This window comes from Molothrus ater, chromosome 4 (assembly GCF_012460135.2).
Source record: "Molothrus ater isolate BHLD 08-10-18 breed brown headed cowbird chromosome 4, BPBGC_Mater_1.1, whole genome shotgun sequence".
Lineage (NCBI taxonomy): Eukaryota > Metazoa > Chordata > Aves > Passeriformes > Icteridae > Molothrus > Molothrus ater.
Genome location: NC_050481.2, coordinates 61,278,094 through 61,305,143, shown reverse-complemented (window position 1 = coordinate 61,305,143; position 27,050 = coordinate 61,278,094). Strand labels below are relative to the sequence as shown.

Genomic DNA, 27,050 nt, shown 5'->3' with positions numbered 1-27,050 from the left:
TTTTAACTCCATACTTCCATCAGCATTTTATCTTCACCTCTTCAGTGCAACCAGACATGGCTATTACAAGCAAAAACCCTGTTAATAATTTCATTAACAGCACTAGTTTCCCTATTTTTTTCAACAAGGAAGAATTCTAAGTTAATTGAAATTTAGGTCTCCCAAGCCTGTAACCTGACTTATGTGGGCAGGCATAAGTTACCTACACAAACTGACAATGCTCTGCAGAGGTACAAAAATGCATCACCAAGATCCACCCACACATCTTCTGCACACTGAGTTCCCCCACCTAGGCATGTATCTCTGACTGGTGTTTTCCACCACCATTTGTATCACTCTTAAAAGTCTGACTGCAGCTCCAAAGTCACTAAGAACAAGCAAGGATCACCAGACCATCTTTTCTCATTCTTTGTTCCACTAAACAAGGGGGAAAAAGTTCTTTTTAGTGATGGGAGAAAAGAAAAGAGATGAAGTGGAAATAAGTTTTAGAAGACACAGTTTCAAGTAACAAAATAACTGATAAACACCAAGGTAGGTTGATTTTTACTGACCAGAAAGAGATATTGGGATGTTAACATTAAAAACTTACCCTAGTCAGAATTGACCAGTTTATAAAGTAGTTTATTTTCACTTAGTGACTAAGTCACATAGTGATTTAGATAATACGATTTCTGGTATTATCTAGCCAGGCAGCATAGGAACAAAAACATCAGGGCATTTCAGGAAATAACTGGAGAGGGTCTGTTACCACTAGGGCACAGAAACAGATTAATGGCATTTCTCTGCTAACAAAAAAAACCCTCTATCATTTTTCACACCTGTTTTACACATATTTGTTTCATACAAGTAAGAAGAGTGCAAAAGAGAATTAAACAAAAAAGGTGAAAATATATACACTATGCATGCTGGGCAGGCTGCCAATGTGAATACAACACCCCAGTTCCATCAGCAAATGTGGGTGAAAACTGGTGAAGCTCCAACCATTTTACACAGAAGTCCCTTGACTGTAAAGGGACTTCAGCTTCATTCAGTTATTTAGTACAAATAGTGAGTTACATCTCAACAGAGAGGGGCTCTATTTGATACTTTTACAATACTTGGTCTGATTTGCACTTTTCCAGATCCAAGCACTTTGTAACTCTTCTAGTTTGACAACTGTGTCTCTTCTATGTCACAGAGGGCAGAGATGGAGGAAGGAAGTGAGCCCAGAATATATCCAGGCATGGATCACCTAGCTAGCAACCCCTGGCACAAGTGCTCATCTAAAGCACTCACTGCTTTCAGCTTTTCCACCCTGGTTTTAGAAACCACAGAAACATGGAATGGTTTGGTTTGAGATGGAAGGGACCTGAAAGACCATCTAGTTCAAACACTGCTGCCATGGGCAGGGAGCCTTCCACTGGACCAGGTGACTCAGAACCCATCCAGCCTGTCTGGTCAACAAGTCCCAGCCTCCATCTCTGGCTCAGCAGGTTCTGGCATCATCACATGATGAGTGAGCTCCCAGGGGCTCCCTTGACAAAGTGGATGGTCCAAGGCACCCTGATGCCCAGACCCTGGCTGGGCTGTGCCCTGTGAAATTGCAAGACGTACCCAAGGAGAGTCCCCCAAGGCCCCATCCCTGCTGCACTAAAGTGGAGCCATGGGCACTCAGCATATCCTCAAAACCTGACACCACTGAGAGAGAGCCCTGGGGACACCTGTGCCCAGCCCTTGGGGCAGGACCTGACCTGTGCCAGTACCAAAGCATCTGGTACATCTGTTCCTTGTAAGTAAAAAGGCACGATTTCCAGATGATGCACGCTAGTATCAATTTTATTTGAATGCAGTTCACACCAGTTCTTTACACCAGCTGTCAGCAAGGTCCTGGATGACCTTGTTTTAAGTGTTTATGTTTTCCAAGGAAAGAAACATTATCTGAAGCCTGGTTTTTGTTTATTTTGAAAGACCAAAGAGTTTATTTTGAAGAATCCAACTGAAAATGCTTAAAAAACTATGATAGATACTCCGAAGTATGAATTGGAAAACTTGAAATATATTGCATATGTTGTATGGGCCACTGACAAATAACAGGAAAGCAGTGTGTGCTTACGCAGTTGGGAGTATCCAAACTGTCATTTGGTTGTCTTATTTGCACAAGATGTTGGACAAAAATTAAAACAGAAACAAATGTGCAATAAATTTTGCGTCTTGCAAGTTTAAAGGATAGTTACAAATGAACTGTCACAGCCCTAAAAAGGCCAGTGTCCATTTGATCTTACTCTCTTTCCTGAATACCTCCTTCTTATAACTAGAAATACCCTTATTCTGCATGGACCACTGGCCGTGGCCAGACTGGCACTCTTCAGACACCGGTATGACAACAAGTTATGGCAGAAGCACTGTCACTGAGAAACCCCACACAGTTAAAACAGTGCCACCTCTTTCAAAATAAGTAACAAGGCTGTTTTGCAGCATGTCCTGGAAAGAGACTTTTCCCACTCCCTATTCCCTTACCCAGTTCTTTTCTTGGATTGTCTCTGTAAAGGTCCTTACACTCACAGCTGAAGGCCAAGTCCCCATACAAACTCTTGGGACAGCATGAAGTCTGTAAGTACCTAAGCCATGAGGTTTTAGATAAACTATTTGTTTCTAGACCCAAAGATTATGAGCTACATTTGAATTTAACTCTCCTGTCATTTTTACTGCTAGAGATTACCAGCAAAACCAGCAGAGCAAATACTGGTGCAGTAACACATTTATTGATAACGGTGAAATACTTTAGCTTTTCAAATGTACATGATGGGTCCAGAAAAAAAATTTGTTGTGGAAAATTTTGTACAATCTGTGCACACACAGGCAACAAGCATATTGGTATCTTAATTCACAAGTATTATGGGAATAAAAATCAGTTTAGAAATTTATTTGGATTACGATTTATTCCCAGTTGTCATAAAACACAATATAACCTCCACTGCTGGTATACTTCATCCAGACAACCCTAACTACTTCCAAAGCAGGATTATTTACTAACCTCAGTACACTACTCAAGCAGCAAGGATTCCCAAAGGACATATCCCATCACAGTAAGCATTTCAAACTTTTTGAGTAAATTTGATGCAGAATTTCTAGGCAAAGGAAAAACATGGCAACTTGCAAAGTAGCATCAAGATCAACCTTATATTCTCCATCATTCTTTGTTTCTACTGTTAAAACCATTAAAAACTCTAATTCAACAACAGGAAATGCATCCAAGGAAGAGAAGGGGTAGGAGCTGATGACAATCTGGATAATCTTACTACAATAGTATCAGTCAGCTACCAACTCAGCTCAGCAGCAGTCTGGAAAAGGAAGGGATGGATCTATTCCAAGAATGGCAGGAGTGAAGATTATAGAAAAAGCAGAGGTCTTACCTCCACAAAGAGCTCTCCAGAACTTTCCCCATGTCAGTATGATAATACTTGGTAAGGATCAGGATCACCTAAAGAAAATTAGAATAAATAGATTTAAATATGTAAACTGATGTAGTAACAGAAACAGACATGGGCAGCATGATTTTGGGAAAAACAAAAGTGAGGCTTCTGAAAACCTGAGAAGTATTTTACCTCATTTTAACTCTTAGAGTTTTGCTTTTAAGCCTGACTTTTTCATTTCTCTTTCTGGGAAGAGTGATTTCAGTGCTTGAAGTTTTCTGCAAACCAGGTGACTGTGAAAGATTGCCCATTTCACATAAACAGTGAGTTGGAATTGTCACATAAATACCACCAGCACATGATATTCCTCAAGGAATCTTTATGACTTTCTGATTAGGAAAAACCAACCTGGTTGCTTGTTTAAATTTAGGAGGCAACTCTACAGACACATTTATTTTTTTTTAATCCAAAGTGTTAAACAATGGTGATTAACTTTGATTATCCAGATTTAAAAAAATCAGGAGAAAAACAGCTCTGGCCTTCCTTACAAAATCAGCAATGCAACTTTCATAGCTATCACTTTTCATTTCTTGAAGAATCATTTTTTCCCCTTCATGAACCAGCTCTGTGCTCAATAAATCACTCATCTGCATCAGCAACAGCCAACAAAACACACAAGCAAATTTTATCCACAAAACATCTTCATCCTATGAAAATAGTCAGCAAGAAATATTTTTCATCTTCTCAACAAGTGACAAATTCACTGGTCAAATAATGTAAAGCACTAGCCCACAAGCAGTGTATCAAGCTCAACACTATGGTTTATGCTTGGATCTTGTACAGGTTTCTTTCATTTGCTGCCAGCCCATATTAGTGGCTCTCAGAGCCACATGCCCATGGCAGCTCCAGAGAGGCAGAACAGGCTGGTCCCCTGCACAGCTGGAGACTTTCTTTAATGTGGGGTCAAGAGCAGTCTCCAACAGCTTGGAGCAAGCTGTTATTTGACTGGCACTGCTCTGGGCTGACCACCAGATGAAATCTACAGCAAACAGCAACTGTAGGTGTTTGCTTTGATTATTCAGATAATTAAATATGCCAATGATACATTTATGCTGCACTCCGTATATGCTGGAGATTGTGAGAGAACAGAATTACAGTCTAAGGATGTTATTACATGGAAATAATGCAGTGTTTTACAGAACTGAGGTGTAATACCAGTCTCACCCAGGGTTAGCCAAACCTAATAAATTCACAACATATATTCCTGGATGTATATTGATATAAGTAAAAGTGGAAACAATCCATAATTCACAAGTATTATTCACTCCTATGCTCAAAAGAGCCACAATTTACCAGATCGCTTTTTTGGAATTTGATTATTTATAAAAATAAAAGTTTTGGCTTAAAAAAAAAAATAGGTTACTACAAGACTTACAAAGCAAAGGGTAAGAGCCATTTCCCAAAGGAGAGTGTATCTGTGGATGAGATTCCTGGCTACAGCTCAAGCACGTTCTACCAGGTCAGCTATTTATTGTATCATCAGTGTCTTAACTACAGCTTTTACTGGTGCTTGCAGTTAAGAGGAAAAAGAAAGAAACTTCACTATTGGGAGCATCTATTGGCTCCAATTATTAAGGAAAAAGTTTCAGACTGTGCCTTTCCAAACAAGTATAATCCCTCTTGAGTCACAAAAACTGATCTGGAATTTATTTTTTTAAGAGATACAAGAATGCATACTTGGTACATGAAAATAAAAAAGAAAATACTTTAAAATACAAGAAATTATACTTTCTTTCCTTCCATTTATGTAGAAATGGAGGCTGAATCCTGAACTTGGTGAACCGACTTTCTTCATCCCTGTATATCCTAGAATTAGAAATTTTAAAATTCAGATAATTTTCAGCAATGTGTGTTGGAGCCATCCTGCCACAGGCTAAGCCAAATGTTCCATTCCTGAATTAAACAGATTAAAATCACACAGAGAAAATCCTATGGCGTCATCCTCAGTCTACCTGCTTTGAACATAACCTGTATGGATGCACCAACAAAGAACCTTCCAGAAAAGCCATTTTTGTAGCTTAGCACCTGTCAGGAATGTTAAAGACTGACAGGCTCATGGTACTGCTGGCTAGCTGCAGTTCACCTGAGCATGCACACACTGAACCAGAAAGGCACTGCTGTTCCACACACCTCAACTGAATGGCTTTCAGGTAACTGCAAACTGCAGTGGGGAGGAGCCGTAAGCAGTAAAACACCCTCTGGATGCTGCAGGATTGGTGCTTTAAACTGAGTCAGAGCTCTGAAAAATAGATGTCAGTACTTTCCAATCTGACTGGTAAATTCATGTAAAAATTTAAGTTTGCACCTTATTTTGCACTTGGGAAGTAAAGAGAATGACTTAGTAGGAAAAACAAAGCCCTAAGAAGCCATCTCTGAACTCTCAAACAACATTAGCAGATTCCTGTAATGAATTAAGAAGAATGAAGCTGCTGAGGGGCTGACCATTTCATCCCAGTATCTGAATAACGGAGGCCATCTATTTAACAGATTTCACAGTACAGTTCTTTAGCCTGTGAGCACCTTTTCAGGTGATCCTGAAAACAGGATCCAGGCTGATCATAATGGCAGTTTTTCTAAATTAATAGATAGATCCAAAGAACATAAAGAATTATTTCACAGTGAAAGCATAAAGGTCTTCAGGATCTCTGCATTCTACCCATCATTTTTAAGAGCAGAAGCCTGGTTCACTGATTTCATTTTAATGAGACTCCATAATTATGAGCATTTTACAGGCTGGATTGAAGCCAGTGGTTCATACACAGTGGTTCATACATGGCTCTCTAGTGAAAGTGCTTGGGTGGCCTGTGGTGGGGAGAGACACAGCAGCAACTGAGCAGTGATCAAGGATATGATTCTTAACCAGCTCACACTACCATCAGTCATGGACAGCTACAACAAATTTAACTTTTTTTCTCTTATTATTTTACAGCTAAAACAAATGTAGGCAATGAAGGAGAATTAAGATTTATCAGATTTTTTACTTTAAGTTGGATTTATAGGATTATCTAGAAATCTCCGCTCTATCCAGACTTCCAGAGACTTGTGAATCCATTTTAAACCATTTAAACTTCACTCACAATTCTTTGAGTTCCCTCCCAGTGTATGACAATGGAGGTGACAAGAATGATTACTGTCGTGTGCTAGGGGCCTATGAATACCTGATGGTGCTTCTGGACAAAAATACTGAAAGGGAAAAAAAGAAAGTGAAAACTTTCAGCTTTTACCACAAAAATGATACTCCATTACCTGCTTCTTTACCAAAGCCTTTGGTAAAGGCCTCTCCATCAAGCCAGTATTTCTCTCTAGGTGCCATGGTATGGAAGATAAATCCCTTATGAATTCTAAGAATCAAATGCAACGTGCATCAGAAGTTAGTTTTCCATGGAAGAAATACCTGGCTTCAGTCAATTTCTCTGTGTCAGGCCTTCAGAAATTTCTCTACCTCATCCTCCCCCTCCTTTTTTGGTGGGGAGAGGGATAGTGGGGTGCACAGATGGAATTCTGGTTCTCCCACATAATTCCTCAGCTTCCATAACTTCGTTCTGCCCGTGTGAATTCTCAGTAGTCTCAGCTCCAAACTGTTCTCCAAATAAAGGAGTTGGAGCAGTTTCCATTCAAAATCTTTTCTGGATATAGAGCTGTCTTCAGGGGTGCACTGGGTTTCCAGTGAATGACAGACCAGGAAAACAAATGGAAAATTCCAGATATTATTACCCATGAATAATGCAAGGTAGAATGATCTATGTTTATTCCCTCTCCTTTCCTGTTGCTCTCCTCTGAAAATGCTTTGCAGCAAGGCTGGGCTGAAAAGAGAACAACTTCACTTTACAAGACACAATGTGCTTTTAATCATTTCCTAATAAAATTTTGGCTTTAAGAAGCCCATTTTAATCCTCTCTTTTCATCACCATGTAAGCTAAGGGGGCTGAGAAGGGAAAAAGGAATGAATTCTAGATCAATCACCTTTCCTGGTGTTTATATTTTATCTTTCTCCGGAGGATTTGCTAAAGTCCTTTTCTCTTTGATAAACATCAACTTTTGGAAAACTATTTTATTTTTTCCCCATGCTCCCTCCATGATGCTTTTTTTTTCATGGACCATTCTTAACAAAGATCTCTCTTTTTCTATCTACATGCAGATTCTTTCAGATAAAGTTTTATTTGGTCCCTGAAATTTGTGATTTTAGGTTTCAGGATTTTTTTAATCTATTTAGAAGTTCCATAGCAAAAATCTCATACTTTCAAATGCACAATTACAAGTATGACTGCGAGGTTTTGTCTTTTCTCAAGTTTTTAGACATTGAGAGCATGCTGTAAGTACTTCTGGGCAGCCAGAGCTACCAGGAAAATAAACTCCTCAGACAGATTCAAGTTTCTGCAAACTTTTTAGCATCTGCTTAATTTAATTCATGTGAATGAACCCACTGAAATCCAAAGAAGTGTTTATGAGAGCCACTTAATACCCTGTATGACTGGAAAATAAGCTGCTTTTTTGCTCAAGAACAGATCCCCACTCACCTTTTCAACTATTTAACTATTCCACTGTACACCACAACTATTTTGGGGAGATCAAGAGGTTCTAGGCACATCCTATTAATTTTTCACTACCACCCCCTGTAATTCCAAAACTTTTTTGACACCTAATAATCAAAAAGCTCCCTAACAAATTATAGGCAGCCACCTACTGCTCCAATCCCTCAAGCCATTTCCACTTTTGCAGCAGCAGGCTCTTCAATCATCATGCTAAGAGCAATGTTAATTTTCACATCTCTTATTTAAAACAAAGACTCTTAAGAGAAAAATAGAATTCAGGAAATTATTAATATGAAGGCACATTACTACAAGGCTATTATATGGACTAACATACTACTCTTAATAACTACATCATAATTTGATTATGCTAGGAAAACTAAACAGAAAAAGGGCATTTAGGTTGACTCTGTTGCAGCACTATGATAAAAGGTAAAAAAGCAAACATTTAAACCATTATTTAAGCTATTAAGAATTCACTGTATAAGCTTCTACTCCTCTCTGGTAATAAAGTTCATAAAAGCAATACATGATTTAATATGAAATACTGAAAGAATTAGATTTCTATTTCTTCCAACTAAATTGTATTCGGAGACTAGAGGACTTATGGTGTATGAAGTCACTGACTATACCAGTGCACTTGTATTAAACATTAGCAATAATTCCATACAGTGAATTAATTCATAATTCAAAGTAAGACACAATAATGACTCAATTCCTGTTCTCTAAGAGGTATTTCCATCCACAAGAGCTGAATATGTGCATAGTCTTAAAAGCAGTGGTTGTGATTGCTTCCAGATTCCAAACCATTTTAAACATAGTACTTTGCACATTGACCCTGAAAACATTCATACAGAAAAGTAACTTTAAGATATCAAATAGATTTAATCTACTGTCTAGCACAGAACAGGATTATCCTCTGTTAGCTCTGTACAAACACAGGACAAAAAGACAACCTACTGCCTTCAGGAGCCTACAGTTCAAGCACAGAACACAAGAAGTCTTCAACACCATCACCATCAACCATTACCGGCTCATGCCAGATTTTCAATACAAGCTCCTGAGAAAATTATGTTTCTGTGATACCACTCCATATGTATGACACTGTATGTGTATGGGTTTGGCTCCTCATCCCCACTTTTTAATTCTAAATCCAGTGACTGATTTCAATCATATTTAACAGAGAAGTAGATAGCCATATGGCTGAAGTAGCCACATCAGTTTATACCACAAGTCCATGGCACAGATGCATCTAGAACAGCAATAAACAAAAAACTACAAAAAAAAAAAAAAAAAAAAAAAAAAAAAAAAGAATGGGGAAGGCATATAAATAAAGATGCTTCCCAAATCTATTTTCCTATCTTCAGTAATTTGTAACTCGGGCAGCTGGGCTGCTAGTGGAGTTGTTAGCAGCTGGCTGCTGGATAAGCACAGGTTTCTGTGGTACTGCCTGACCCACCCACACAAAAACAGAGACTGTTATTATATAACTGTTAATGATCAGACCCCAAAAATCAAAGTTTATGCAGAACTGGTCAGCCAATGTGAACTGCTGCTACTTCAACATATTCACATTGCTGCTCCTTTCTAGAACCAGGAGGTGCAGGTCCAAGATTTCTGGGCATGCTGCAGATGCAGAGCTTGCTCAAGCAAATGGTAGGGAACTCAGTCTGAATTATTAGAATCAAATCTGCAGCTTTGGAAACTGTCTAACATTTTAACTATTTGTTTAATTAAACTTCCTGTTCTTTTTCAAACAGCTCCAAACAATGTCACCTCTGACACAAAAATCTCCGGTTTTCTGTCATTGCCTTTTACTACACAACCAGAGGAATTTTTAGGTTTAAATATTTAACATAGCATTTGATAAGTTCTTAAAACCACATTTGCAAACATGCCAAGAGAATAAATTTCTAAAAGATGAAGTAAGGATTTTTTTTCCTGTCTCTCTAGTCCCCTAATTGTGATTCTTTTTTAAATATGGACTAGCTTTACTTATCTTCCCTACTAATGTATTCTAAATTGAATTAGCAATCCTTCCTGCAGAACCAAACTTATTATGTGAATATTCTTTTTCATTCCCATGAAAATTCAAGAGGAAGCAGAGCTAATATCGAAAGATGGCATATGTAAAACATCTTTAGTCTCTTCCAAATATTTCAAGAATTCAATATTATAAATAAGCTGTTTACCTCCATCATCACTATTATATAGCTATTCACTACCAGAAAAGAAAAATCAGATTTTAAGTGCAGTTTGTGAAATATCCCCAGTCTCTCATTTAGTGTTACAGCCCAATAGTAAAATATAAAAATTGAAACAGCTCCTAATCTGCATCACTAAATGTTTTCTCAAGGCCTGAGCTTTTTTTTAAAAAAAAAGAAAAACATTTACATATAAAAATAACTAGGCTTTTTATTTTAAAAATGAAATTATTATGCAAGACATATGGAAATACCAATAGAGGAGGATACTACAAGCTGAGAAAAGCATTTCTTTGACGCAGGGCTGTGGGCAGATGTGTTCATATTGGTTACTCTCCCTCACAGCCGCTCTGTTTTCACCAGAACCACAGGATTAAGCATCGTTGGACCAAATAACATCATATTTACCAGAGGTTTCATCAACCTACAATGACCTCAAAATAACATTTAATTATTTCTGAAATGGCTGATGGTGTTCAAATGAGACCTAATTGTCTACCATAAAAAGGCTTTATAAACACTGTACATGGAAGCAAGGACTTTGATACTTCATAAAGATCAGTCAAAGAACCACACTGTTTAATATCCTTCTTCATAATGAATAAGGGCTGAAATTTGTATTAACTGAATATTAGGTTCCTGAGTTTGTTCTGTATGAGTGAGAAAGATAAACAAAGGAACATGGTCTGCAGAGTGGAACATGGGCACACTCCTACCTGAAAGGAGTTCTGCCAGGACAAACATGCTAAAGACCAAGGCAGTTCTATTACAGTGACAGAGTGATGCTGATGAATATTTCAGTCAGAAGACCAGAGAGAAACCAGAGGCAGATGCAAAACTTGTTTCACACCCTTTGTGATGTGGACCCTGTATGTTGTACTAATCAGCATTTACATGGTCAGGGATACTTTAACTCTGCTTATTCTAAATTGGAAAATGACGCAAAAATAGAGTAAGGAGGATTAAATGGAAAGAAAAAAAAATTCAGGTTGTCTAGTAAAACAGGAATAACCCAAAACAGATCTGGGGCTGATACTCAAGATCCTGTCTAACAAAAGTCCCTGAGTCCCCCAGCTTGATCACCCTTCCAGTGAGGAGTGCCTGGGTGCCTCCCCAAAAAAGGATCATACTCTGCAATTTCACACAGGGATAGACAAGGCCCAACATTTTCCTGGGTGGAAGTCAGTCTCTCTAGGACTACCTTTCATTTTAACTGTTTCATCTTACTTTTCTTGTTAAAATAATTAATTTCAGAAGTACCAACACACTGCCCCTAGCATAATGTGAGAGGGAACCATTCCCACTCCAATGCCAAGCCTGCCTGCTCCCCATGGCCCCATCCACAATAAACTTGGAACACCTCAAATGGCATTAACAGAATTCAGCTACTGTAAAATACTGGGAATGAACCCCTTTGAGAAGAAGGATGAAAGCACATTCATCTTCAGCATTATTCCTGAAGCAGCAGAACTTCATATCCGTGCCAATGGAAAGGGCGTAAAGGAGCAGAGGGAACATCCAAGTGGGTTAGGAGACTATTAGAGAGGGCTTGGGAGCAGTTGGGAAAATTGGTCAAGGGCCAAATACGTCAAAGAAAACATTGGAAGCGACTGAGGGAGTGCTGGAAAGTTCTCCACATTCAGTCTGAAGCCAAACCAGGAGATTTCCAATCTGTGAGCACTGAGTTTTTGCCAGCTTTTTGTGTTCCCTCACCCAGCCTCTGCCTTACGTGTCCATTTCTTTAAGAGCCACGGGGACATAAAAAGGCTAAGTGGAATTATATGGCATTATCTGTGAAAAGGAACAGCTCTTTCACCACATCATTTTGGATCCCTCTTGTCATATAGACACTGTGCTTTAGTTTAACCACTATGAAGTATAATAACATCATCAGTCATCTTAGAGCCAGGTTTCAAATTAACCTCGCATTCCAATCTCAAACCTCTAATACATTTTAAATGACCCTCAGATCAAGTAGATACAAGCAGGGAAAGATTGTAGGCCCTGATAAATGAGATCTATATTTCTTTATTTTACTCCAGTAAAGACTTAGGTATTCAACAGATTCTTTAGAGACAGTTTTTGCATGTCAGCATTTAATTGGCTGTAGCTAGAGCTGCAAAGCAGTTTCAGTCACAAACCCTTAATGTGAAATTCTCCCTCTTAAAGACTGATGTTTTTCATGGTTGGTCTCTCCCCATGATCACAGATTGGTTTAGAAATATGCTAAGTACGTCTTTCTTCATGTTATGAGCACTACTGTTTTCTGTCTTCATGGATTTAAGGATAGATCCAATAGTTAAACAGCACAAGAAGTGGAAGGAAAATATTTTAAATTCATGCCTAGAACTCTTTTGAACAGTTACCTCTACACTTACACCTTCTCATGGCTCTCTTCTGTAGAAATGTGGTAATTTCAGTCTTCTCGTGCCCCCTTAACATAATGTTTATTTTACAGTTGAGAAATGGAGACAGATGTATTACCCTGGTTTATCCCAACTTTAGGATAGGAAAAGAGAGAGATACCTCTAGAGATCAGTTTTGCCCACCTACATGTAACAGTTCTTTGGAAGTACTGTGTTTCCTAGTGATTTATCATACTGAGGACCTACACTTCCAGCTTGACCCTCTCAGAAAGATTGGATGAATCCCTGTCTAAATAAGCTGCATGAGAAGTCCAGGCAGAGCAGAAAACATCATATGAAGTGAGAACAAACGGAGAAGCAGGATCAACAGACACATCTAAATTCCATATGCCTAACCCCAAGGATCTTCTTTTCTCATCCATGATGTTGCCAGACCCAACTCCCACACCTACCAAAAGCTTTCAGGGTCCCAAGACCCTTTCCCTTTTCACTGCTACCCACAGCACACCCACATGTGGAGCTAGAAGGTCTGCAGTAGTTATGTGCTTCTGTATCACCAATGTCCTGACATGCAAGAGAAACTGTGCCAAAGAGGCAACATATTTATTATGGAAAAAAATCTTTTTTCCCTTACCTCCTAGAAAAACAAAGGAAAGAGTTGAAGAAATTTGATATATGAGATATATCATCTCAGAAGGTGCAGCAGACTAAATTTTTTAACTACTAAAAAACCCCATATTTCATTTCTTCAAAATGGTAGGTATGACCATGATATAATTAATTCCAAGGTTCTTTACCACAGAACTTTATACTATCAGACAGTTAAAACTTTTGTACAGTGTACATGACATTTACTGTTGTCCTCCATTATATTGAGCATCTCTCTGGAACTGCTATTTATTTTCCAATCATTTTTCCTAATGAGTTTATTCTATATTTGAATTACAAATGCCTGTCTCTATTTATATTTTATTTCTGAAACTTAAGAGAATAGTCTTCACTGTTTACCAGTCAACAGTCTTTTTCTTATGGAAATTAACTTATCCCAAAACAAAGAAAAAAAATCTGAACATTTAAATTCTCGCAAATTGCTTTTCCTCAATTTAGGGGTTTAAGTGATGCCATGACAGAAAGACAGTAATAGCCAGAGCTCAGAAGCTACAGTCCAAAACCAATGGCAGCTTTTCAGCTCAATGTTGTTTAGCAAATTGATGTTTTTGTTGTTCCCTCCTCCCCCTTCCATAACCATGCATTACTCAGAGTGTAACCCAAAGTCTGAACCAATTAGAATCTGGATTAAGCCCATTCTAGACACAGGAAAAATAAATCAGATCTTGAAATTTCTTACATGAAGAGAAGGATCCAGTTTTGATGAAACCTGTCTCACCCATTCTGTGCACAGGAAAAACAACCACATTGTATTTTCCACTAAATGCAGGTAATTGTACAAATTTCTAACGTTAAATGTCAAGTTATAATGGACATGAGACCACTGCAAGAGAATAGCTAGAGCAAAACTTAAAGATGCAAGCTTTTCACCATACAGTGTGAACTTACACTGCCTAAATAGACATTTCTTGAAGTAAAGTTCACTCACAATGTACAAGAGAAAGCAAGCAGAACTAACTACTGGAAATTACCTCCGACCTATTATGTCAATCCCTGATCAACTACCCACATTGTTGTTATTTTTTTAATACTGTATTTTGCAATCATTTTATAAGATTAGAGGCCACAGGAAAAATGCATTACCCATATGTCTAAAACAACATTCAATTACTTTCATTTCCCCACTTTGGAAGGAGAAATAGCTTTTCATCAGTAGAAATTATTTTCCAACCTCTCCCAAGTCCGTCATCATCTTAGACAAGGCAGTAGCCCTGTATTTTTCAAAAGCAAATAGAAGGAAGAAGATTTCAGTGCAGCCCAAGAAATAGCTGCAGAAGATTATTTTGTAGACACACACAGTAAAATGAATAAAACATCTGTTCAAGACCACTCAGCCACCTCCTGAAGACAGAAGCATGTCAAAACTGACCAAGTTTTAGGGGGGGAGAAAAATAACCCGAAAAACCTTCTATCTTCCCTGCCAATTCTTCCATGAATTGTCTTTTTCCAAATAGAAGACCAGTGACATTTCTTCAGGAAACAGAGCATTAAAAATAAGGAAACTAAAGTTTTTTTAAGCTCAAATTTGACTTTTAATAGTCATTTGTACCAATGGTAACTCAACAAAAATGTTTGGGCATGATATAGGAAAAATAGAGAGCAAAGTGGCTCAGGCTTTCTTTCTGAGACTTAAAATGAGCAAGGATAACAATCACACTAGTTAATTAATAAAGTATCCCTATTACTGCTATGTGAAGAGAGAAATTAAAAATGTTAAAGCCCAATGTTGGGAGATTTTAGCTCAGTCCAGGGATTTTCTACCTGTGTTCACAAACTGCCCAGCTCAGAGCACTACCCACAGACACTTAAGCAATTTCTGGGGCATTGATTCCGTATCAGCAGGGAAAGAAATCAAGTCCCCTCAATATTCCCTGGTCTGGAGAAGGTGAAAGAATTCTTTAATCTTTGTGACAACAAATTGACAGCAAGTTACCTGAATTTGTTTTTTTTTTTCTTTTTTTTGTAGATTATCTATCCCTTCTTCAAATCAGAACACAAACAGCCTGAAGTGCATTTCTCAGGAAGAAGGCATAATATGTACACCTCTTAACCAGTTGTGCTTATTAACTAAGTTACCATTAGATGATGATCCAAAAATATTTTCCCAAAAGAAAGAAGAGATCCAGTTTATGGACATAAAGGTCAGGGGACTACAGTGACGAAGTAGAAATTATCCAATATCTGGAAATAATGCAAGTCCTCCAGGAATAAAATAAACAGGCAGTAAATGTGCTATCAGAGAAATGCATCAGCCAGGAAGGGGGAAGCAGATACTCACATAAATTCTGTTTCTTGGTTTCTATTTTAACTAAAGCAGTGCCTATTTTCTCAGTGAGTTAATCTATTTGGAGATCTATCAGTCCCTAAGGATTTTTTACTCCTCAGTGCCTTAAGAAAAATAGCTTAGAGAAACATGCAGGGTCTCTGATCACAGCTCAGGCAAGTTTTTGTTTTGATTTTAGCATCCTGGTATCTAGGGTTGGCCCTCCTTCCCTTCTCTTTATTTTTTTTTTTATTTTATTTTCTCAGAGCAAAGAATACTAACAGTCTGTGGCTGTGCATGACTGGCTAACACAGAGACAGACAGAGATCTGCAAACTTCAGTCCCAACTCCCCAGGTCCAGAAACAGCATTATGGATAGATAATAAGAATTGTAATCTGAATTTTGAAAAATGGATTTGTGTCCAAAACCAAGAGTAGTTGCTAATTCTTTCTTTTACTTAAAAAGAAAAAAACAACTTACCTACTCCTCCCCCCACAAATCAATGCATTATAGATACATTTCTCTGGATCTGTCTTTAATTATTAATTACCTTTCAGCTCTGCAGTGACTCTCATGGTTATTTCACACTGATAGACCAGAGAAAAGGGTCCATCCCACTGCAGCTAGAAGAGAGGTAGGAAGATGGACAAAAGCAAAAAGGAGGGGGAAGGTGGGAATTGGCAAGCTTCCACGACAGTTTGTTTATTTTAGTTTCCAAGATTATGAAAATTTTATTTTCAACACCAAAGGAAAAAGGCAGAAATAAAAAATTAAATAACTGCCTGGAGCTAAATGTTTCCTGCTTAGAATTGAGCTGCAAAACTGTAGAAATAGATATTTCTGCAATTATAACCTTAATTCTAATAGTGTTTGATACAGTGAAATGTAACAGTCATAGCAGGTAATGGGAGATAATGATCACAAAGCCAAATGTTTTCTGGCTAAATTCATAACGAATCCAAGAGGATAAAGGCTACAAAGGAAGCGTTCCTAGGGTGGGAGGGAAGGTAACGCTTTCCTGAACTAAAAAAGTACTTTTGCTTCCCGGCAGTGGTTCTTTTTTACTGCAAAGTGAAGAATTCCTGTACTCAGGCATCTCAGAGACCCTGAAAGGCATGTGTAGCTTTTAGGTTCTCTAAACTGTAGGTTCTAGCTCCTAAGATGCACTTGTAGTTTAACTTACCCTAAAACTGTTTGTATTTTGTGTAAGATACGGTGATTGTTCCTGAAGGTTTATGTGTCAGAAACATTCTGATTTATTCCAACTGATTAATCTGATATTTTGCTCTTACATTGGGATAGGAAGACAGGGACAAAATCCCCATAATCAAGATTGCCGTGACTCAGGCATAAGGAGAAGATGGTGTCCCTAAGCAATGAGGCAGGTTCTCTCTGTCCATTCTCCTCTCCTCCTACACTTCCAGACCCAAATCCATACAAATCAGAAACATACTTAAAGCACATTGCACAAAATGCAACTATCTATACGTTTAAAAATATACTGCTCCTACCTCTTCCTCTAGCAATGAGTTCCACATTTATTTAAGCAACCAAGCAAGTAATGATGATTTATTCCTTGAGTAAATTTATCTACCTTCGATATTTATCTATGGGATCATGTCATGTGCTTTTACAGAAGATTAAAAGACCTCTTCTGACAAATATATTTTCCATAAATAAGTACTTACACACAGTAATCACATTGCTTTTTGACCTTTTCTCTTTGATAAGATTAATGACTGGCCTCCCTGCAATTCACCTCATAAAGCTTACTTTTCAGCATCTGGATGATTTTTTTTGGGTCATCTCCCTCCTCCCACCCCTCACCCCTTATCTTCAGAATGTATTCTCCAGAACTGAGGACATTTCTGAGGTGACAATACCAGATCTGAGCAGCAGCAGCTACCAAAGGCAAAGCCAAGAAGCCAAGTTGATTTTCTTACTTGTTCTTGATATGCCCTTTATGGCCAGCCCACAAACAGCTTTACAGGAACCTCACCACAGGTTTCCAGGAACAGAGATTGTGGGATAAGCCAGCATAGTTCTGCTATTGGAAAACTAACTTAAACCAGTTTGTTCTTCTTTCCCCTAAAAGTGAAAGCTCGCTTGGCAAGTATGCCTAATAAAATCAGGCCATGCAGAGGAGGAACTAAATGAATATACATATACATACAAAAATAATCAGCATTTTTTCAATTACCCCACCAGGTTCTCCCTGAAAATTCAAGAACTTTCTAAACCCAGACATTATTCATCTCTCAGACTCCAAAGAGCTGGTTTTAATCTGTCTCCTCTTGCTTAGCCTTAGGCTTTGTAGACCTACACCTCCAGCAATAATTATTCTAACTAGTCTGTGCTTCCCTGGGCTAATTGCCAGCAGAATTCAATGATCTTCTGCAGAAGAGCAAGCAAGTTTGTCAAGAAAAAGTCTGCAGCTGGAGACAAGGAAAAAGAAAAATGAAAGCAAGAACATCTTCCAGGTCCAGTTCACAAATACATATATAGGACAATATCAGCATCAAGAACAAACCTCTTGAGCTCTCTTTCCCATCAATTCAGTTGATTTACTCATTGAGGAAGCTACCCCTAAAAACCTTACATTGACTTCAGGGTTGCTAATTCCCAAAGCAGCCTTCCATCCTGAAAGCCTTATATCTTTGCATGTGCAGCTCTCCATCTGTTTCCATAAAAGTGAATTTTTGAATTTTCATCTAATCAACCATTTCAGATTATGTTTGCAACAACCTTCATTATTTTAGTGATTTTTGTGCTATCTACAAACTTATCAGCAAATTCATGTCACTATCCATATTGGTGATTGAATATATGGAAATACTGACTGGCACTGGATTCAGAACGAATGCTTAGAAAATAAGTTAATGAGTTTCCACAAAATTGTGAATTATGTCCCCACTGCTTCCTCAAGGGAGATTTTCCCTCTTTCCTGGCACTTGCTCCAAATGGACTATTCCAGCTTGTGGAAAACATGCTCTGACTTCTGTAGCTGACAGACCTGCCTTGGATCGTAAACACCCAATATCCTTTTTTCAACACTAAGCCATCATTTGAATTCACAGCTTTTAAGGAAACACCATGTGTTTCAACTGTCATATTTACCCAACACTAAAAAGCCTACCAGGAAAAATAAATTTTATTCTCATAGCGCAACGCGTTACATTCCTAATTGCAGAACTGGAAAGAGTCAAAAACGGAAACTGTTCCCTGCATGACATCATGCTCAGCACTAAAGTGGCTCCAGTGTTTCAGTGAGCAATGTGCCAAAAGACACTCTCACTCATCTCTCTGCAACTTGCTTCTTTGTCACGTCTCCAGGAAAATCAAGCTTTAGAATTTGTAGTTCATATCAGCGCTATAACTGAGCACGCTCTTCTTTCAAACCAGGCTTCTTCCCTGTTTTGGTTGGTTTTCCCCTCAGAAATTGAATAAAATGTGCAAAGGCAACAAAGATCTAAGTAACTCATTCTTCCTGGTTGCATTCAGCTTCTCATGACAAATCTGCTGTATAAACTATGTCTCCTCACATCCAGGTAGGTGTGGGGATCCTCTCATTGATATTTATCATTCAGGAATTCCCTACAACGGCAACATACACAATCCAGAATACTGTGTCCCTCTTTGGGACCCTCTGCAACAGACTGACAGCCTGGAGCAACTCCAGTAGAGAACCATGATGAGAGAGCTGAAGCACGTGTCAGAAAAGGAAAAGTAAGGTGGCTCCATTTGTCCAGTGAAGAGAACACTAAGGCAGCACCTTCCACTACCTAAAGAAAAGAGAGACAGACTTTTCCCAGGTCTGAGAACAAGAGAAATAAAACCACAAGCTGGAGGGTAAATTCCAGGGGGATATAAAAAGAAAAATAACTGCACCCTGAGATTGATTATGTAGTAGGTCACCCAGTGAGGCTGACAAATCTCTAACCTTGGTGTTCTCAAATTATACCTGAACCAGACAGACCCTTAACAGCTTCACCTCACCTTTGATATGGGCCCTACCTTGAGCAGGGAGCTGGGCCAGATGACCTCCAGATGTTCCTCCCAACCTCAATTCCTCTGTAATTCCATGCTACATGGATGGCTTAAATTAATCTCATGTGCCTTAATGTATTATGTGAATATAATATTTTAAGAGTTGTGTTCATCAAATTTCTAAGTCCAAAAGTTTGCAGGAAGCCAAGTATATTTTAATATCATAACCACTTTCCTCACTTTGTAAGGAAAACAATTTTTTTCTATCCTTTTAATAATGACTTCATAAAAAATACTTGAATAATTTTTAACTTACCAACTTTCTCTCTGCTGCTGCAGTTAGCTGTTACCACTATGATAAGCACACAGTAAAAAGTATTGGTTTTCTTAGACATAGCAAGTTCAGACATAGGATGGCTACTCAGACTTAACAATTTCTAACTCAGTTTCTAGGCATAATTCATGGTCAGAGTACATCACTGGGTTTCAGCTCTTCTTTGCCTTTGCTGTTTTCCTATCCTTTTTTATTATCACATTATGGCAACAGTAACACTACAGCTACAATAACCTAAACCCATTTAATAATACTAAGTAGGAATAGACTCACTTACTAAGGAGTATGATGAATAACAGCCTCTTCCTCCACAAAAATTACTTTCTCTAGTATGCCAATGGTTGTACTCAGTTGAGGTTGGATCAGATGATCCCACTGGGGTCCCTTCCAACCTTACTCCTTCTGAGATTCTCTGATTGGGTGCCAGTCATTGGACAGGTTGGTGGCAGAGCTGGGACCAGAGCCAAGGACACCTCCTTTACCACTAGACCAGCAGCCTTCACACATTTCAATATTTTTTTCCAGTGAGATACTATAACTTATTTATATATATGACTAAATAAATCAATAAATAACAACAACAACAAGCTTTAACATTTTGTGATATTAAACAATATGAATTATGGGGTATTTGTTATACACGAGCAAGTATATTTTAAATTGTGATGCTCAGAGTTGAGCTAATAATTTTTCCCAGAGAAGGAACAAGAAAAACTCTCAGTGCTTTCCCAAAATACTGTTATATACACTCTTTGCTAAGTAGGGGCACTAGATACCAGTGATACACAAAAGATCTTCCAATACACAGTCTATAAAATATTTCAAAATATTCTTGGTGAAACACTTCTCTGAAATACAACACCACATCATACACTGTCATTTCCGAGGTAAAACTTTATGCTGTTGCAGTATGCCTTTCACTCAAATTCACAGAACTGAAAAGCAAGGGGAGAAAAGTAGTGGCAGGATGGCTCATTTGACAAAGTACCCTGTAGCAACCACATCAATTAAGTTTGCATAGATCTCCAAGTGCGAGGCAGTTAATGAAACACTGATCATTTTCCCCAACTCTAACTTAGACATGTTAATTAAAAATTAGAAGAAATCATCATCATATAAAATGAGTTCACAGAGAGAGAGTATAAAAATACCTACCAGGCAGTTCTCTGTACACGAGACTTCTTTTCAACACTAATTAAAATGGATATTTCTGCACATGCAAGTCTACCCAATGAAACGCAAATAATAGCGTGAGTTTAACATTTAATGATTTCTCTGTAAAGGAGAAGACTTTCATTTGGGAATGCTATAATTTACTCTGAGTAAGATCCATTTAATCATCATGTTTACTGCCTTCTTTTTCTGCTCACATTTCCTTTTTCTAGCCAGTCATGCAATTGGCAATTTAAGGTTTAAATTGTGACCACTTAACACTTTATCTATTGCACTTCTCAACCCTCATTTTTATTTTTCTCCTTGTACCACAAACTAGCTAGCTGAAAATCTTCCCTAGCTGATAAAATGAGTCATTTACAGTACCAAATGAAACAGTGATGCCTACAGCCTCACCCCACAGCAGCGGGGGCAGGCTCAGTTCAGCTGCACGACTGAAAAGGAGAGGGGTTTCAGAGAGCTCTGCAGAGGGAGGGGTGAGGCCAAGCCAAACGGGAATAAGGAGAAGAGGGAAACTGCTCTGGAGGCACACATCCTGAGCACAGACAATTCAGATCAAGCTCCTCTGATGGTGAATTTTCAGCTTCAAGGAAGTCTCCTTCACTTAACTCCCCATGACCAGAGAATAGATACAGTAATTCTTTGTTTTCCTCACACAGTCCTTGATTTGCTAAAACTTTGCAGTCTCCAAGACAAATGCTTTTTCTCCTCTAAGTAAAGTATTCAGTGGGATCAAACTCTGACACTGACTGAGACCTTAGGGAAATGCACAGTGGTTAGCAAAATTAAAGGATGAAATATCAAGCACTCCATAAATAGCCAAAGCTAGGATTAAAACTACTACATTTTGTCAACTCTTTCTCCTGCCTGTCTCTTCCCAACTAGCTCTGTTTCCCAGTCCATGGAAATCATTTATTACACAAATCAGCCTCCCTTGGCTGTGCATTCACAAGCAGAGCTGCTAACTTAGAGGAGCCTATTTTTAGCTAGTGTGCCTGGTTTCCCAGAGCGACCAGGGCTGGAGCTGCAAAGCATTTCTTTCACATCTCCTCCTGCAATGAGGTGCAGCAGCCAGAACGGGCAGCAGGGCTGCTGTGGGTGAGCAGGATCTGCCCTGAGCACTCACTTGCCTCTAAGATAACATTAACTCCTTTGAACACATTTGTTTTAGTGAAAAATTTACCAGACTATGAAGAGAAGACTGAATCTCTACCTGACATTCGTAACAAAATGATCACACAAACTTCTTTTTAATAAGATGTACATGAGCAGATGAGCAAGGGGAGATGAGTCACTTCTTTTTTTTTTTTTTTGAGCCCAGAGATTTCTGTTAAGCCCATCCTGTCACTGCTACAGAACTGGAAGGATTCCAGGCTAGTAGCCCACTATGAAGGAGAAAGAAAATAAGGGTGTATTGTGAAAAGCACAATAGAGGCTAATGGCCAAATGGTCAACTGCTGTCTTAATCAGTGCTGCTAATTAAAAAAAAAAATTAAAAAGCCACTGCAAAAGTACTTTTAATTGTTAAACTGCATACAAACATACAGAAAAGAATGCAGAACCTTTCAGAGCAAGAAGACCCATAGCTTAAGGAAAAAACATAAGAGCAGTGCAGCTGCAGCAAGTGGCCACAGCTCATTGCAACAAGCGTGGACTTGTTCAGTTGTGTGAGCAACAATTTCCAGTCCTGAATGGTGACTTTCTCAAATACTCATCATAAACTTAAAATGACCCTTCCCCACCACCCTCTGCAGGGTGCTCAAAAGGGACAGAAATCATGACCTTAGGAAGCATGGAAATACAGACTTCTATTTAACAAGAGGAGTTTAATACATCAGTTGTCCCACAGAAGGGATAAGTCCACACAGCTCCCTAATGCACAAGATGTTCCCTCAACTAAAAAAGCTCTAAGTGAGCAGAATTCCCAGGATCTAAATCCCTGCCAGCCAACACTCTGAGACAGCCCAAAGGGGACTCAATTAGGAGGAGCCAAGGCTGCAATTCCAGCACAGAAACCATGATTCAGCAATGCACCCAGGCACATACCAAGTATTCATCAAATAAGGCCTCAACTTTCTAACACACATTTTCTAAAGGACAACTGAGTTGCTGACCTAGAAAGCAGCAATTTGTTCCCCAACTTTTATTCCATTCATACAATGGGATAGAGAATGCCATTGATCAGCTGCAATTTAGAATTAAAGAAAAAATGCATTGCAAAAAGTGGAGGTTTTATTAGTTTATTTTAAAATTCTGATAATTCTCCTGTAAGAGTCAATACTATGAATGTGACTGAATTTTATTGTAATAAAGAATAGTGCCATTCTATTGATGCTGGAGTAAGATTTGTCTTGTAGAACACAAGAATTTCTGTGATGATCTCCTAGATACCTGTAGCACCTTGGAAGCCCCCAGTATTTCAAATCTATAAATAGTGCTAACGTATAATTGGATAAGATGCGATATTGTTTCTGTAAGTATCAGTGGTGTCATGGGCTTGTATTTAAAAAAAAAAAATAAAAAACCAACAACAAAATCAAACACTTCATTTCAGCATCTAACTCTCATGCCACAAGAGTGACTGTCTGTTCATGACCAGTGAAATTCTGCTTTCAAGAATGTGAAAGATACTACTTGCAGTTAGGATAAAATTCTTTCCACAAAATCAGAATTGTCTGATCTGATTCTTAATGTTTTCATTCTCTACAGATTCAGCCAGTGTTATAGGAATATCTCCTGTTACATGAATGTGATCACTTATAGAGTCCATTGTGATGCATCAGAATAATTCCCCTTAGATCATACATGAATATATAAAAACCCTATACCTTGCTAAAGATGCATTTCTTTTCTGAATCAAATAATTTCACTTCAAACAGAAAATGTTGATGGCTTGAAAATAAAACCTTTAAAACAACATTCAGGATACCTATAGATTATATTTTAAAATAAACTTAAATAATATTATTTATTTTACTGTTGTAACCTCTGGTAATTACAAAGCATTGTAGGTCACATTAGAAAAAAATTAACAATAGCCTGTTTCCAACAGGACAATGCCAGATATGGTAAAGCAAGAATTCTCCCTTTAGGATAACTTTGCAATAGTAAATAGCACCAGTAAAAGGAAGCCTTCTTCTATTAATCTTTTAAGAGCCATGTATTTCCTTAGGACAATGCTCTGATAGTTGTTGTAGTTTTATTCTGGGAAATTAACTAATTTTGTAAAGAATAAGTCTTCAAATTTACACAAATTATCTGCACCAGTAAGATCTTGCTAAGAACATCAATCTCATAGAGAAGACTTTTCAGCAACTTCTTCTTCAGACTGCAAAAATATCAACTGTTGAAACGATGCTTCATAGCAGCTGATCAGGGTTTCAAAGTCGGAGTATTAACTAGCTGTAGACTACTAAACAGCTCTTAAAATTGCACAAATAAGTTGCATGAATTTTCAATCAGATTTTCCTCATAAATTGCTATAGTTTGCACCTCTGAGATTTTTTCTTTTGGTGGAAAGACATGTTTCAAAGCATTCCTTTCTTTCACAGAAACATAGAGAAACCTATATATCTAACACACTGCTAGACTACAAACATCACCATTAAAACAGCAAATCATGTGGCTAATAATGTCAAGGAAAAACTCATTTTACTGTAATCTCCTTCTCCTGCTGTGGAAAAAAAAGAGAAATAGGAAGAACCCAAAATAATGGTAAAATGTCCTTAAAAACTTAGAGCTAAGAAATAAAAAGCATTCAGCACTAGGCCTGATTGTGCTTCATCTGCAGTTGGTTTCATTTAGTGCCATTGCACCCAGGCAGCACATGGGTAGCCAGGCTCAGACTGCTCATTTTACATCTGAAACTAAGATGAACAGAACCCAATTGCTGGTTAAGAAGAGCTGCAGCACTCACTGTGTTCAAACCTCTCTCACAGTAAGGTTTCCAAAGCAGTTGAGGAAACACAACCACTCATTTTCTTTCAACATTTCACCAGCAGATTTACATAAATAGCTGTTGTATTGGAATGAGGCTGTTGTTTGACTCTACTGCAGAGCTACCCCTCGGGCTCCTAAAAAAACACCAAAGCACTGCTTCAGTATTAACCCAGCCTGACAGTTCAAATCTGACAAGCAAATGCTGAAAAGTTAATTTGCTATTGTCAAGCTTTATGTTGGCTCAGGTATTATCCTCCTGCACTCCTCCAATCACCCCCATGGATCAGGTAACATCTGTCTTCCAGCATCAGGCACAGAGCCAGCACGGATTTCACGCTGCGCTGCCTGGCTAATTTGACAGCAGTGCTCCAGATCACACTTGGTCTGCTGGATGATAAAGGAGCACCTGGTCTGGGATTAACAATCATGGAGCTGACTCTTATTTCTGATTCACACCAGCCTGGGAGTAGCAACAGCCTCCTGGGGAGGAGAGAAGAACAGCATGAGAACCAGCACCTCCCTGCCTGTGGGATCACACAGCCCAGGACCAGCGCGAAGAGAGCACACACGGCCATGCCCAGAGCCTGCAGGAAAACCTTCCCCCACAGCTGTGCACCAAGACAACCTCAGTCACGAGGATCTGAAGGCTGTCAGAGCTCATTCACTGCTCTGCAACTCCAGCAGTCAGATTTCTCTTGCCTAAAGTGGACATGGGGACAAAGAAACAGCCTCCCAGCAACTGCTCCACACTGCACAGCCCCAGATGTGGGGGAATTGCTCCCCAGCCATCCTGGGCTGAGCAGGGCTGTACAGGTGTAACTCTGACCAGAGCAGTCTGGGTCACACAGTGCTGCAAAATGCAGGCCTATTTCAGAAGCCATCCAGGTTATTTGCTATTCAGTGGAATGTAGCCACATTTCTCTTCACAGAGAAAAGCAAGGCACAATTCTTCCCAAGAATATTTCTGAGATTCACATTCTCTGAACCTCAGAGAAAGGAAAAACAATTCTCATCATTTGCTGTGCCTGTGTTGTGCCAAAGTAGAATGCAATATGGAGATTGTTTACTCAAAGTGATGATGTTTTGTTTCCTTGGCCTGTCAGAACCAAGTGTGTGTGTCGGGACTGTCGAGTGACAATCACGAGATTCTGTGCAGTGTGTGCAGTTGTGTGCTTGGCAGATTGAGTTTAGATGTAATGTCATACAGATGTAATATAGTATAATGAAGTAATTAATTAGCCTTCTGATAAGATGGAGTCAGATGCATCATTTCTTCCTTCCTTCCTGCAAATACTATACTGGAAAACACTGAGACGCTGTCAGTCTGGGATCTCATTCCTGAATCCAATTTAATGGTATTATATGCTGATAAAGATCCCTAACATTTAAATTTCTTTTTTCTAAAAGCCTCCTAGGCAGGGAAAGCAACGCTGAATCAATAACAAACTTATATGAACCATGTATGTGTGTAATGGGAGACAGCAGAACCTCCACAGGGGATACAGGAAGCAAAAGTTTGGTGTAACTGTGATTGTTGTCACTCTTGCTTTCCCTGAGGACCAATTTCATTGCAAAATCTATTAACATTGGCAACAAGCAGAAAGTTTATAAAAACTGAACTCTAAGTTGTTTCTTTTTACAGCATATTTTGAGTAAAATCAATTCCACAACAATTCCCCTATGTCTCACTGCTAAGGTGACTGCGTATGACTTTTCCCCCCAACAAGAAGTTTCTGTATCCACCTGATTTCCCTGGTACAGCAGGAAGGAGGGTGACCAAGCCACATTAATGCACTGATGAGCTAAGAAGCTTGTTAGTATAAAGACTTACTATGAAGTGTTTCACATTGAGACAACACAGTTTTTTGCTAGCAAGTAAATAAGCTTCATCAAAATCTTCCCTACTTACTTTAAATGAAATAATGCATCATCACTAGAAAAAAAAATTCTAAAAATTGTTCTTGTGACTGCCAGACTCAAATCTTCCCTGTTTCAAAGACATACATGAACTAAAGGAGCACGTATATGCTTCTTTATACAATATATACAATTGTAGAGAACTGTAGTACACAGTCGATGCTTATTTTTCTTCTTTTTAATTTTTTCAGTGAGGGGAAGAAATGTTTTTACCAG

The 27,050-nt window shown here is 38.6% G+C and overlaps 1 protein-coding gene across 3 annotated transcripts in view; it reads right to left on the bottom strand.

Moving 5' to 3' along the window:
• The window catches only part of SORCS2 (sortilin related VPS10 domain containing receptor 2), a 536,859-nt gene that overhangs the window by 359,584 nt on the left and 150,225 nt on the right, over positions 1-27,050 (bottom strand). For all 3 annotated transcript variants that reach the window (XM_036381659.2, XM_036381658.2, XM_036381660.2), the window contains exon 2: positions 3,393-3,460. In XM_036381659.2, the coding sequence (XP_036237552.1) occupies positions 3,393-3,460 (68 nt within the window). The remainder of the gene's footprint in view (positions 1-3,392; positions 3,461-27,050) is intronic.